This window comes from Berghia stephanieae, chromosome 9 (genome assembly GCF_034508935.2).
Source record: "Berghia stephanieae isolate SIO BIC M18660-M18661 chromosome 9, UCSD_Bste_1.3, whole genome shotgun sequence".
NCBI lineage: Eukaryota > Metazoa > Mollusca > Gastropoda > Nudibranchia > Aeolidiidae > Berghia > Berghia stephanieae.
In genome coordinates, this window is record NC_088368.1 from 1,907,324 (window position 1) to 1,921,535 (window position 14,212).

General features: G+C 38.8%; 1 protein-coding gene across 5 annotated transcripts in view; it reads left to right on the forward strand.

Moving 5' to 3' along the window:
• The window catches only part of LOC144979473 (hamartin-like), a 49,623-nt gene that overhangs the window by 5,689 nt on the left and 29,722 nt on the right, over positions 1 to 14,212 (forward strand). For all 5 annotated transcript variants that reach the window (XM_078926141.1, XM_078926145.1, XM_078926142.1 and 2 more), the window contains exons 5-14: positions 13 to 157; positions 1,317 to 1,471; positions 3,364 to 3,437; positions 3,930 to 4,093; positions 5,835 to 6,020; positions 6,606 to 6,682; positions 8,532 to 8,782; positions 11,052 to 11,190; positions 12,397 to 12,547; positions 13,540 to 13,676. In XM_078926141.1, the coding sequence (XP_078782267.1) occupies positions 13 to 157; positions 1,317 to 1,471; positions 3,364 to 3,437; positions 3,930 to 4,093; positions 5,835 to 6,020; positions 6,606 to 6,682; positions 8,532 to 8,782; positions 11,052 to 11,190; positions 12,397 to 12,547; positions 13,540 to 13,676 (1,479 nt within the window). The remainder of the gene's footprint in view (positions 1 to 12; positions 158 to 1,316; positions 1,472 to 3,363; positions 3,438 to 3,929; positions 4,094 to 5,834; positions 6,021 to 6,605; positions 6,683 to 8,531; positions 8,783 to 11,051; positions 11,191 to 12,396; positions 12,548 to 13,539; positions 13,677 to 14,212) is intronic.

Below are 14,212 nucleotides of genomic sequence, written 5' to 3' on the forward strand. Positions count from 1 at the left end.
TGGTGTCTCCAGTCAGAGCATGATGTGCCCATTCTGATGACCTCCTTAATGATAGTGGTCATTCTCCTGCCCAGTGCTCCAGTCAGTATGGGGAGGATGTTGACACAGATCTTTGATGTCTTTGGACGCCTCACACTCTTCTGTGTCCGGAAACCAGGTAAGGCTTTTCTACCGCCTTAGATATAGGGAATGAGATGAGCGGAAGAGTAGCGTCCCTTGATTGGAAGTCACGAGCAGAAAAGTTGTTAGAGAGAGAACGTCATGTTTGTTGTGCGGCATGAGACACTTCACCGAAAGCGAGGACGAGAGAGACTCATGCGTAAAACCATTTTGACATTCTCTCTGTAAGGTGACGTCCAATCAAGGGACGCTACTCTTCCATTAATCTCATTCCCTATTGGTGCTTTGCATTTAGGTAAAATGCTCCAACATCTGCCAGCCAAATACAATGTACCAACACCCAAAACTATGTGTAATCTTGGAACGTTTAAAGTCTGATTGATATAATTTGGTGAGAACTAATAATTAAAATGACTGTGTAAAGACAATAATAAAGAGCTGAGTGATGTCAGTTTCGTTCCTTTTTTATATTATTGTCTGTCTCCTTGCGGCTTTGCTCTTCTTTGTATTGGAATCACACAGTTTGGGTTTCGGCCACATACCCTGGTTTGTGTTCTTTGTCAGTCAGGGAAACAGTTGTACTAATGTAAAACAGGTAAAGCACATTTATTGGATGTAACACTAGAGAAAGTGGATGATTTTATGTATTCTTAACCTCTTTGCAGCCATTTTCACCTCCACAAAACTAGAAATAAGTAGTCCTTCAGACCCATTGGGCTCATGGAGCTGAAGTTTTATCATAGTTTCTACAGCATGAAACAGATAATGGCAATTGCTTTCTACCCTCTGGATAGGACCCTAGTCTATCGAAAAGTACTTTCCACTGGATCTAACATACCCAGCTACCCAATCACTGCTGGGTGGATAGGGGGGTCAGTAAAAAAATGTCGACTGCACCCAGGATCAATCTATATCCCTTTTTGTGTGAAGTGAGTGCTCTATCAACTGAGCTATCAGAATCCCAACCACTAAATCTACACCAATTGCTTCAAATTTAAAGAGGCAAAATTTCCTTTTGTGTGAGTTTTCACATTTGATGGTTTCCAAAAATCTTACAAGCATTGATAGACTCTTTATTCTGTTATCTGTTATCTTCTTTTTCCTATTGGTCCTTCACACATGTGGCAAGCTTTGTCAAAATCATTTTAAAAAGAAAATAACAAATTATCACAACTTTTGCTTTGATGACTTTCCAGCCAACACCCCAGAACTTTTCCTTTTGCACCTGCAAGTCAGTCTGTACAGTCTTTTCAACAGACTATATGGAATGTTCCCTTGTACGTTCCTGGATTTCATCAGTCACTTCTTTAGCCAGAAGGAAAACCTCATGGCCTATCAGGAGGTTGTCATGGTAAGTGTATTCAGATATTCAGATTCCACTTGTGCAGATAAAATTCCTCATTGAGTGTATTCAGATATTCAGATTCCACTCGTGTAGATAAAATTCATCATAGCATCAGTATCAGTTCACTCTGAGATAAATTATCATTAAGTATCAGATATTCAGATTCCACTCGTGTAGATAAAATTCATCATTAAGCCTATTCAGATGTTCAGATTCCACTCGTGCAGATAAAATTCATCATCATTTCTTGTCCTCCGATACCTGGGTGGGGTTCCTGACCTCCCATAGTGGGCAGGGAGGTACTTACTGTGACTTCTATCCCCCTATATCTGTTTTCCAACATGCTTTCTGTCTTTTTCTTGGAATGAGATTACTTGGTTTTGTTCTGGCCTTTGCCGGATACCCTGGCTGAGAGAGAAACAGTCAAATGTACAGATAGTTTTGGGAGATGATATTTTTTCCTTGTAAATCATCTTTCTGATATGCACTGTATTATGTTTTGTATACATATTATATATGATTTGTAAACATTTGAGTGTATCCCTCTCAGTAGGGACCTGTGCTTGTGTCTGGTGAGACTTTTAGGTGATCTCAAACTAAGTACTTTGATAGTGTGCTCTTGGAATCTATATCTTTTGCCTATTTGAACCAATTCCCCGTTGCCTTCCCTTTTCTTGGGTGCTTTAATTGTAATTCTAGAACTTTTTACTGGTGCTGATATGACCTTAATGTGTTGCAAGTGCCGTAAAACCCCTAAAAACAAAAAACAAACAAAACAGATATAGAATTGGTAGTGGCAGATTTTATGGCAGCCGAATTTTGTTTCAATTCCAATGTCACCCGACAGATTCAGATTTATTCAGATTATTTAAAGATATGTATTGTGGAATCAAACTCTTTTTCTACAAGTTTTATTGGATTAAGAACACTTATGTAGTTTAGGTTCCATTTTCTAAAAAGAAAGGAAGAAGACCTATCAATGTCTAGGAATAGAAGGTGTTACAATGAGGTCCACAAGAGTGTATGAAATGTGCCAGACAAAACAAGGAAGAAAAATACAAGAAAAAAAAACCATCCTAAAAAATCAGTCGACCTCAAGGTTTTGGGATGGGTTTTTTTCTTGTATTTTTCTTTCTTGCTTTGTCTGGCACCTTCCATACACACTTGTTCAGATCTTTATCTTACACCGGTGCCTGCTCCTTAATTTCTTAATTTGTTACAAAGAGGAAGTGACACTGGAACTAAACATATCTTAAGATAGAATTCCTCCAATGTAAGTGGGCCAGCTCTAGACTGAAAGAAAGATGAAAGAGGCAGCAGGATTGCTACGGCCACAAGTGATGAAAATTGCCTGGATCAAAGTTTGCAGCCCTACGTCACAAATCTTGGATCAAGAGGAATCAATTGTGTAGTTCTGTATTTGGAATTTAAAATCGAGTTCAAATTTTGATGTAGTTTTACGTCTGCTGCTTTCATAGAGAATTGCTTGTGGATACTTGTGCTGTCTTGATGTTTTTTAGCTTTTTTTTTTATATATAGCGCAATATCCACTTAATGTGCTCAAAGCGCTTTACAAGGGGTCCCTGGTCAACAGCAACATTTAGGATGTAGGACTGGACATGACACCTGTTAGGCGATATTACAATTTTTTGGACAAAGACAACGTTGTTAACGGCCAGGTACTCAGTTTACACCCGAGTACGGTGAGAGAATGTGAGTAAAGAGTCTTTTCCAAGGACTCAACTATGTGCCGAGCGAGGCTTGAACCCAGGACCTTCCGATCCGAAAGTGAATGTCATACCACTGGACCACATAGCCGCACATAGTTCCCTTAGTCTGATTTTTTTCATAGGTGTTTGTCACTGCAGGTAACCTCTATCAAAATTCTATTCCATCAGCCCATGTTAGAGCGTGTCCGTCTTCACCCCAACATCGTCATGAGTAAAGGACAGAATGAAATGGACACCAACAGGTAAGGGAAGGAAGGCATTGCCGCTTATCTACACTCACAACGGCCATCTTAAAGCTTAGCCATTGAATTTTTAAAGATTTCTTGCAAATGTAACAGCTGGAAGCTGGAAGAAATAAATAACACTGGTCGCATGGACTGGAAGCTTCAATTTGATTCACAATGACAGATGATGTGGATGTTTCGGGTTTCCCCTTTGTCAACAAAACACGATCAATCATTAACTAAAGAAGAATGAATGATGAGAGGATGGTGTCTCTTTAGTGTTTCATTTAATGTGTTTTGTTGACAAAGGGGAAACCTGAAACGTCCAATCATCTGTCTTTGTCAATCAAATTAAAGTGGAGATTAGTGCAGTAAAAACGGGGCTTAAAGGTAATTGCTGAAAATTTTCCTCCTTTTTCACATTTTATCGCCATCACTTACAATATATGTCACTGCCTATAGTCAGGTACCCATCCACACTTGAGTGTAAATGTTGTTGTGTTGTTCCAGGTGGAAGAACCAAGAGACCCAGGACATCATAGTCAACTGCTCCAAGCTGTGCTTGGATCTGATAGAAGGTTCTGTGGAGGAATCCCATTGTCCCATCTACCATTCTGTACAGGAAGTCCTCACAAAGTCTACTATGTACACATCATCTATAGAGGATACCACCGGTAGGTTGGGGGGGGGGGGGTTGGTTGTTGTCATTCAGTCTACCATGTACATATCTGTAAAGAATACCACTGGTAGGTGGGGGGGGGGTTGGTTGTTGTCATTGTTGTTGTCATTCAGTCTACCATGTACATATCTGTAAAGAATACCACTGGTAGGGGGGGGGGGGATGGTTGTTGTTGTCATTCAGTCTACCATGTACATATCTGTAAAGAATACCACTGTGGGTGGGGTTGTTGTTGTCATTGTTGTGTCATTCAGTCTACTGTGTACATATCTGTAAAGAATACCACTGGTAGGTGGGGGGGGGGGGGTTGGTTGTTGTCATTCAGTCTACCATGTACATATCTGTAAAGAATACCACTGGTGGTGGGGGGGGGGGTTGGTGTTGTCATTGTTGTTGTCATTCAGTCTACCATGTACATATCTGTAAAGAATACCACTGGTGGGTGGGGGTTGGTTGTTGTCATTGTTGTTGTCATTCAGTCTACTGTGTACATATCTGTAAAGAATACCACTGGTAGGTGGGGGGGGGGGGGGGGGGTGGTTGGTTGTTGTCATTGTTGTTGTCATTCAGTCTACTATGTACATATCTGTAAAGAATACCACTTGGTGGGGGGGGGGGGGGTTGGTTGTTGTCATTGTTGTTGTCATTCAGTCTACTATGTATATATCTGTAAAGAATACCACTGGTAGGTGGGGGGGGGGGGGGTTGGTTGTTGTCATTCAGTCTACTATGTACATATCTGTAGAGGATACCACTGGTAGGTGGGGGGGGGGGGTTGTTGTCATTGTTGTTGTCATTCAGTCTACCATGTACATATCTGTAGAGGATACCACTGGTAGGTGGGGGGGGGGGGGGGGTTGGTTGTTGTCATTGTTACTGTCGTTCTTGTGATTGTTTGACTATGACACTCGCCTTCAGATCTGAAGGTCCTGCCTTCAGGTCCAGCTTTGAGCAGCGCATAGTCGAGTCCTTGAAAAAGGCTCTTTACTCACATTGGGGTGGTTTTATTTTTTATTTCCACCCATTTCAGGTATTCATTTCTATTTTTAGCATATAAATTCGGATTATGACATATGATATACAGTGTCAAATATTGTACACTACTCAACTAATTAAGGCTGATTTTTAAATTTTTTTTTGGAGAATGATTCTTTTGTTGTCTTTCACAGTATTCCACAGTTCGGCTATGTGGTCTGTGCAGCTATGTGGTCTGTGCGGCTATGTGGTCTAGTGGTATGACACTCGCTTTCGGATCGGAAAGTCCTGGGCTGGAGCCTCGCTCGGTGCATAGTTGAGTCCTTGGAAAATGCTCTTTCCTCACATTCTCTCTCCGTACTCAGGTGTAAAATGAAAACCTGGCCATTAACAGCGGTGTCTTTGTCCGAAAAATTGTAATGTCGCCTAACAGGCATCATGTCTCATTCCTCACATTCTCTCTCCGTACTCAGGTGTAAAATGAAAACCTGGCCATTAACAGCGGTGTCTTTGTCCGAAAAATTGTAATGTCGCCTAACAGGCATCATGTCTCATCCTACATGTTAAGTGTTGCTGTTGGCCAGGGACCTCTTGTAAAGCGCTTTGAGCATGTTTAATGGATATAGCGCTATATAAAAGCTCAATTTAAAAAAATGAAATTTGTTGTAATTTTTTTTTGTAAACTTTTATTATTGTTCACTCTTACCTGCTTCCAATGTTTTACTTTCATTATATTAATATATAAATGTGACAAAATCCAGGTTCCAAATCCATGCCAGTCCCTGTGATGTCATCATCCAAAGATGTTCATTCCGATACCCAGTTTCTGATGTCATGGACAGAGCAGACGGTGGTGGTGGGAGAGAGTCCGTCTGTCCTAATTGGTCTGTCCACCCCACCCCCATCCCAGCGTACCACGCCTGCCTGCAGCTTCCTGGAACCCCACGGTAACGTTCATATCAATCGTGTTAAGGTTTGGGATAGAATTTTATTTCCTGTATTCTTAAGAGCTCTTTCATAAAATTGAGCTTTTTAAAAAAACTTGTTTTATATCGCACAAAATCCATTAAACCTGCTCAAAGTGCTTTACAAGGAGTCCCAGGTCAACAGCAACACGTAACATGTAGGAGGTGACATTTTTTCGGACAGAGACAATGCTGTAAACGGTCAGGTACTTAGATTACTTGGTTTTGTCCTGACCCTTTCTGGAGTCCTTAGGGAAACAGTCAAATGTTAAGTATTTGTTTTGAAGATAATATTTTTTATTCCCTTGTAAATCATTTCTGTTATGTATTCTGTTTTGGATATATTTTGTAAACATTTGAGTGTATTCCTCTTAGTGGAGTCATATTTTATTGTCTTGATGAGACTTTTAGGTGATCTAAAACTAAGTACGCTGATAGTGTGCTCTTGGAATCTACATCTGTTTCTTATTTGAACCAATTCCCCTTTGTCTTACTTTTTCTCATGTCCTTTTAATTGTAATGAAAGAGAAGTTTGTTTAATATATGACGATTGTTTGTCCCACCCAGGTACAACAGGAGCCACACCAGAGGGAGCATCTCGTCAGGCCACCCCTTTATGTGCTGGGGCAGAGGAGGCGGAGAAGGTGAGAGGCCATTAGCCATGTGATGAATAAATCTGAAGAAAACATCTTCTAAAAAGAAGAACAGAATACTTAATGAGGAACATTCCAGGATCAAAACCCTTCTTCTGTCAAGTTTATAATTTTTTGTTGTTAGGTTGAGAAGAATTTTTAATAAAGATAATAAATAAAATTCCATTTATTCATCCCATAGGGGAAATTTGTCTCTCGGGTCTATTCCAAGGGAAGACTGGAATAACCCAGGCGTCAGCCACAGTGCAGCATGGCAAATTGAGCTAGGGCGAGGTGACTTGCTCAAGGCTGCACATTGCAGCGGCGGGTGATCGAACTCGGTACCTTTTGGGTACGAAGCAAAGACAGTACTGCTGAGCCACCTGCCCTTTTTTAAAAAAATTTCTTTTTTTTTTTTTAATTTTTAAAATATTTTTTATTATTTAAAAAAAAAAAAAAAAGATATATAAAATTCCTTTTAAAAAAAGATGATAAAAATTATCCTAAACCGTTTCTTGTTAAGTATTTTGTACATTTTGGAAGCAGTTCAATTCATTTTGGTTTTTATAACCTACAGTCTCTGTAGGTAAGAATTAAAAACAGTATTCCTTTTTTTTTTCTTTCTTTCTTTCTCAGGTTGATAATGCAGATCTAACTATTTTCACCCAGAGAGCAGTGACAGTGATTCACTTTTGGTTTTCACTCAAACGTAAATCACAGTTAAGCTCTCTCTGTGAAAATAGTTGGATATGATGATATAAAAAAAATAGTAGTCTTACAGAGCCATTAGGCTCATGGAGCCAGAGTTTAATCTGGTTTCTATAGCGTGAAATGGACAATAGCAATTGCTTGCTATCCTTTGGATAGGATGCTAGTCTATCACAAAGTACTTTCCGCCAGATCTAACAGTCACCACTGGGTGGACAGGGGGTCAGGAAAAATCTTGACTGCAGCTGGGATAGATCTTAATCCCTTTGCATGTGAAGCGAGTGCTCTACCAACTGAGCTATCAGGACTATGATAATATGCTAGAGTAAAATTCAATGTCACATAGAAGGAATGAAAGGTGCATAAATGTAATGAACGTTTAATTAAGGAATAAAATGCCTTGGGTTGTGATTTTGTAGGTGGAATCACTTACTACTGAAATAGACATTGAACTATGACTACCTCAAAACATTCCACACCGCATTATATGTACATCCACTCAAGATGGTGTATGCCTATCTCCAATGGTTACACAAATAATGTATGATTTGTATTAGTTTTTTTAGTTTCCGCGTCAGTAAAAAGGAAGGTGATGTAGGAACAAATGATGCATTGTTCAAAAAGGGAACAGAAAATTCCACAATCAAATGACCAATGTGCCTGTTTTGACATGACCTACAAGTCCCATCCTGGCACCATTGTAGGATCTCACCATGAACATTACACTGGATTTCTTACAAAGTCAAACATATTAAACACTAATAACTATTACAGTACAATTTGCCAAAATAAAAACTGTATACAGTAATGATGTAATCCAGACCTGCCTACAGCTATGAAAAGTTTGTAGAATTACGAAATTGTGGCTGCAATTTCACAACTACATGAGCATCTATAAGTCATGAAGACTTTTTGAAAATAAAACTTGATCCAGAGTGTATAATTTTAAGGATTTTTCAGCGTTATTTAATCATTGTAAGGGCACATTGTTAATCTGTTAAGTTAACATTAGCGACTACAATTTCTGTCTCGTAGAAACTACAAATTTTGAAATTTTCCAGTGAGCAGGTCTGTAATTATGATGAATTTTTATTTGTTCATTTATTTCATAATTATTATTTTTTTTCTTCAAAATTTCAATCCATAACGACAGACTCCTCTCAGTAGCAACAGGAGTTCCGTGAGTCACAACTTGTCTAAATTGTGTGACAGTGGTAAAAAACAACAACAGCAACAACAGCCACAGCTAGTGGTGGTGACCCCCAAAGTGACTGCAACACCCCACACCACCCCAGTGAGTTCTCATGTCGCTGGGAGTACAGCTCACTCTGGAGGACCCTTGTTTTCATCCCCAATCAACACAACACCGATTAGTATAGGAGCCGATGCTGTGTCTCCCTTGAAGTGAGTGGCCTCTTCCCCCCCCCCCCCCCCTAACACAATTTATGATAATTGTATTTTGCAATCAAACTAAAAACATTACGTAGCAATGACTATGAAAAATGTTTTTTTTCTCTTTTTTGAGGAAAATTTTTGTCTGAAATCAAAGCCCTATCTCCACTGAGTAAAAATGTTTTTGAATTTTGAAAATCCATTCATAAATAAACAAGTTATGCAGTTTCAAAGGTGTCATTTATTTGGATGACCCGCAAAGAGGAAAAAAACGCGAAAATATGGGACGCTTTTTCGGCATTTTTTTTCGACCTTTGGTTGTATCTTGCGTAATAAGTGGATTAAAAGATTGAAACTTGAAGAGCAAATTAGGATGGTGTTTTGTAAAATACGGGAAAAGTACTCGTCATATTCTTATGAAATTTTATAACCTAAAAGAAGAAATGTTCATGTATTACCTTGTCAGCGACAAAACCTCCACGCCCGGTAGTTTTAGAAATATTTTACTCCAAAGAGTAAAAATCTATTTTTAACGGTCTTCTGGTAATCGCACGAGGTTTGTCGCTTGACATAATCTAAAATGACCTTTTTTCTAACTGTGTGCCAACTTTCAGTCATATTCATCGATAAACAGCGTCGTAATTAATTTTTTTAAAATAGCATATACGAAACGGCTTCGTCCCATATTTTGACGCGAATTTGGGCACTTCGTAAGCGAAAAAGAGGCCCAAAGATTTGTGCGGGATAGTCATTGCTACATTACGTTTGTAAGGACAATAAAGTTCAATCATCGTCGTTGTCATCATCATCATCTTCATCATTTCTGGGTGGGGTTCCTGATCTCCCATAGTGGGCTGGGAGATGCTTACTGCATCTTCTATCCCCCTATATCTGTTTTCCAACTTGTTTTCTGTCTTTGTCTTGGAATGAGATTACTAGGTTTTGTCCTCGCCCTGGCTGGATACCCTAGCTGGGAGGGAAACTGTCAAATGTATAGTTAGAGTTTTGGGAGATGATATTTTTTCCTTGTAAATCATCTCTCTGTTATGCACTGTATTGTTTTGTTTACATGTTATATGATTTGTAAATATTTGAGTGTATCCCTCTTAGTTGGGACCTGTGCTTGTGTCTGGATGAGACTTTTTTAGGTGATCTCAAACTAAGTACTTTGATAGTGTGCTCTTGGATTCTACATATGTTTCCTATTTGAACCAATTCCCCTTTGTCTTTCCTTTTTTTTTGGGTGCTTTAATTGTAATTCTAGAACTTTTTACTATCCCATTTTCCTCCTTTTTACTGGCGCTGATATGACCTTAATGTGTTGCAAACGCTGTAAAATCTTTAAAAACAAAAACAATAATCATCATTTATATTTTTTTTCCTCTTTTTTTTTTTGGTGGTATTGAATGTTACTTACAACTGGGTGGGGTCTTTTGACCTCCTAGTGGGCAGGGTGGCACTTACTGTGCCTTCTATCCCCCTATATCTGTTTTCCAATTTGCTTTCTGTCTAGCAATGGGATTACTTTGTTTTGTCGTAGCCCTTGCCGGAGAAGAAAATGTATGGTGTTAGTTTTGGGAGATGATATTTTCCTTGTAAATCATCTCTCTTTTATATAAAGGATAGTTATATTTTTTGTTTCGAACACATCTTGTATACATTTGAGTGTGTTCCTCTTAGTGGAATCTTGTGTGGGTGTCTGGATGAGACTTTTAGATGATCTCACTAATAGTGTGCTCTTGGAATCTACATCGATTTCCTATTTGAACAATTCCCTTAGTCTTACTTTTTCTTGGGTGATTTAATTGTAAAATCTATATTTTTTTTACTTCCCCATTATCTTCCTTTTTACTGGTGCTGATATGACCTAAATGTGTCGCAATCGCAGTAAAACCCTTAAAAATATTTTTAACTCACTCAACCCTAACACCGACTATATCCATAGTTTAACCTGGTTACTTTTGCTTATTTATTACATTTTTCTGAGACAAAGCTATCAAAGCTATTGTTTTTAGTTTTTGCATGTAAATGGTAGTTGAATAAAACTATGTACATGCTCATTTTTAATACATTTTTTCCCATTTTGAAAAGTATCAAATATCTCTAAGATTGAGTGAGTTAAAAAACACAACTTAAACAAAAGACTAATTTAAGGAACATTTTAGCATTAATTATAATGGGAATCATACATTTAAAAAAGAAAGTGAGCTTTTATATATCCACCAAATGTGCTCAAATAACTTTACAATATCACTTTGATGTAAATTGTTGTGTTGACCAGATCCCAGCCGAGTGCTTTTGTCAGTCCCAGACGACAACAGAGCAAAAGTCCGGCCATCAGGTCCATACAGTTTACTAGTCAGACTGAATCCTGTGATAAAGGAGACGACAGCCCCAGATTGAGGGCCGGTGGAACGGAGGTAAGGCAGGCTTTTCTTTTCCCTTTGGAAATAGTTTTTTTTTTTTTTATTTATTCATTAAATTTTTTATTCATTTATTTATCTATTCATTTATTTATTCATTAAATTTTTTATTCATTTATTTATCTATTTATTTATTTATTCATTTAATTTTTTTATTCATTCATTTATTTATCTATTTATTTATCTTTTTCTATTGTGCTATATAAAAGCTCAATTTTAACATCAACATCCACCAGCCCTGCTTGAGTCTAGACAAATAGTTTGAGCTGAAATCCCTGGCAGGAGGACTCCAAGACATCAGAGAAGAGTCAATAAAATATCTGCCACTTCCTCCTTTTGTCAAGTACCCATTCACACCTGAGTCCAGTATCTGTATTTTTATTCTTTCTAGAATTAGTTCTTGAAGACAAGTTTCTCCAGTGAAATGTATGCCAACCTGCCAACCCTTCCGTTTTTGGCGGAATCATTCCTATTTTCACTCGTCTTTTTCTACAATTCCAGCATTGTTTATAAAATTCCGATTTTCAAAAAAAATTGTGATGATGATGATTAGAAGAAAAAAATGTGGAGGGGGGGGGGGGGGCGGGGGGTTAAAAAGGTGAATTAAAAAAAATGATTGCCAAAAGGGAACTAAGAAGGAAAATAAATTGCACTCCTTTTCCCCTTCCCCTTCCCCATTCCATGACCTAATACATGTGATATGTAGTTTTGCCAGCTGTGCCCGAATATTGTCTTTATGTGTTTGGTGGCAAAGTTGGTGGTCATTATGATACAGAATTATCCATTTTCAAAAAATTCCTATCTTTTGTCTCAAATTCCTATTTCCTGGCGTTCTGATTCCACCTTTTGGCAGGTCTGTGTTTTATAAGCTTTAACATTGTGCGACTATGTGGTCTTGTGGTATGACACTCGCTTTCGGATCGGAGTTCCTGGGTTCGAGCCTTGCTCGGCGCATAGTTGAGTCCTCGGAAAAGGCTCTTTACTCACATTCTCTCACCGTACTCAGGTGTAAAATGAGTACTTGGCCGTTAACAGTGCTGTCTCTGTCCGAAAAAATATAATATCGCCTAACAGGCGTCATGTCCCGTCCTACATGTTGGCCAGGGATCCCTTGTAAAGCGCTTTGAGCACGTTTAGTGGATATTGCGCTATATAAAAGCTCAATATTTATTTATAAAGCTCGATATTATGAACATTCACCAGATCCACATGAACTTGGACAAACAGTTTGAGCAGAGCTCTGCGGAAGGAGAAGCCCAAAACACCAAAGATGTGTCGACGTCTTCACCAATGCCTATGGACGATGCATCCACAGAGAAGGTTGTTGATGGACCAGGCAACATCGAGGGAGGAGGTAGGTGTAACAACTGGGTGGGGTTCCTGACCTCCCATAATGGGCAGGGAGGTACATACTGTGTCTTCTATCCCCCTATGTCTGTTTTCCAACATGCTTTCTGTCTTTGTCTTGGAATGAGATTGCTTGGTTTTGTCCTGGCCCTGGCTGGATACTCTAGCTGGGAGGGAAACAAATGTATAGTTAGAGTTTTGGGAGATGATATTTTTTTCCTTGTAAATCATCTCCCTGTTATGCACTGTATTGTTTTGTTTACATATTTTATATGATTTGTAAACATTTGAGTGTATCCCTCTTAGTTGGGACCTGGGCTTGTGTGTAGATGAGACTTTTAGGTGATCTCAAACTAAGTACACTGATAGTGTGCTCTTGGAATCTACATCTGTTCCCTATTTGAACAAATTCCCTTTTGTCTCACCTTTTCTTGGGTGCTTTAATTGTAATTCTAGAACTTTTTACTATTCCATTTTCTTCCTTTTTACTGGCGCTGATATGACCTTAATGTGTTTAAAGCGCCGTAAAACTCTTAAAAACAAACAAAACCATAGGTGTAACAACTTCTATTCAAGTATCCGATAATAGAATACCCATAGGTATGTTTGGGGGGATCCCTATGGCACAGTTGGTAGAGTGCTTGCTTCACACGCAAAGGAACGAGAGTTCGATCCCCTATGATTTTGACATAGCTTGTAACATGTGGGAAAGACCAATAGGAAAAAGAAGATAAGATAACAAATAACAGAATAAAGAGTCTATCAATGCTTGTAAGATTTTTGGAAACCATCAAATATGAAAACTTTTGCCTCTTTAACTTTGAAGCAATTAGTGTAGATTTACACTTGAGTATGGTGAGAGAATGTGAGCAGAGCCTTTTCCAAGGACTCAACAAAGCAGGACTTGAACCCTGGACCTTCCAATCCTATGGCAAGTGTCATACCACAAGACCGCATTGTTTATATCTATTTTATTCTTTAAAAAAAAAATCTTGCCAGGAAACCCAGAGCCAGAGGACCAGGAAGTGGAGGAGATCAACGAGAGAGAAGACCAGTTTAATGTGGAGGGCAGTCCAACATCGTCCATTTCCACACAGACGTCCCAGGCCGAGGTGACGGCCGAGTCTGTCAGACAGGTAAGTTATGATTTGTCAATGGCTGGCTGGTGGGTGGTGGTGGAGATACAATGTAACTCCCTAATCTGGTCTGCTGGGATAGGATGCACTCAGAGATTTTTATTAACATCAGCTTTCAATGAAAGGGGGAGATACGTTCTTCGTCTTCACTAGAGGAATTCAAGCGTCGATTGAAGACATTCTTATTCCGACAGGCTTTCTTTTGATTATGTGTATAATTAGCGTTGTTCGTGTTAGGGCTTAATCTATGTTATGCGCCCAGAGCCCTCCTGATGAAGGGATGTTTGGCGCAGTATAAATCTATACCATTATTATTATTATTATTAATTAAGATGGGGCTCATTATATTGATCATGGTTTAAGGGTGGTCTTGGGAAATCAACTCATTTGTCTTCCTGTTGTATGGGATTGCCGAGTGTTGTATTTTCATGAATGTGTAGCAATCGTGTCATTGAAGAGCTTTGTGTGTCTGCAATGGCCTTGATGGATGAAAAGCCTATAGTCTGTGTTTGCGTCTAGTTTTCATGTGGTTCAGG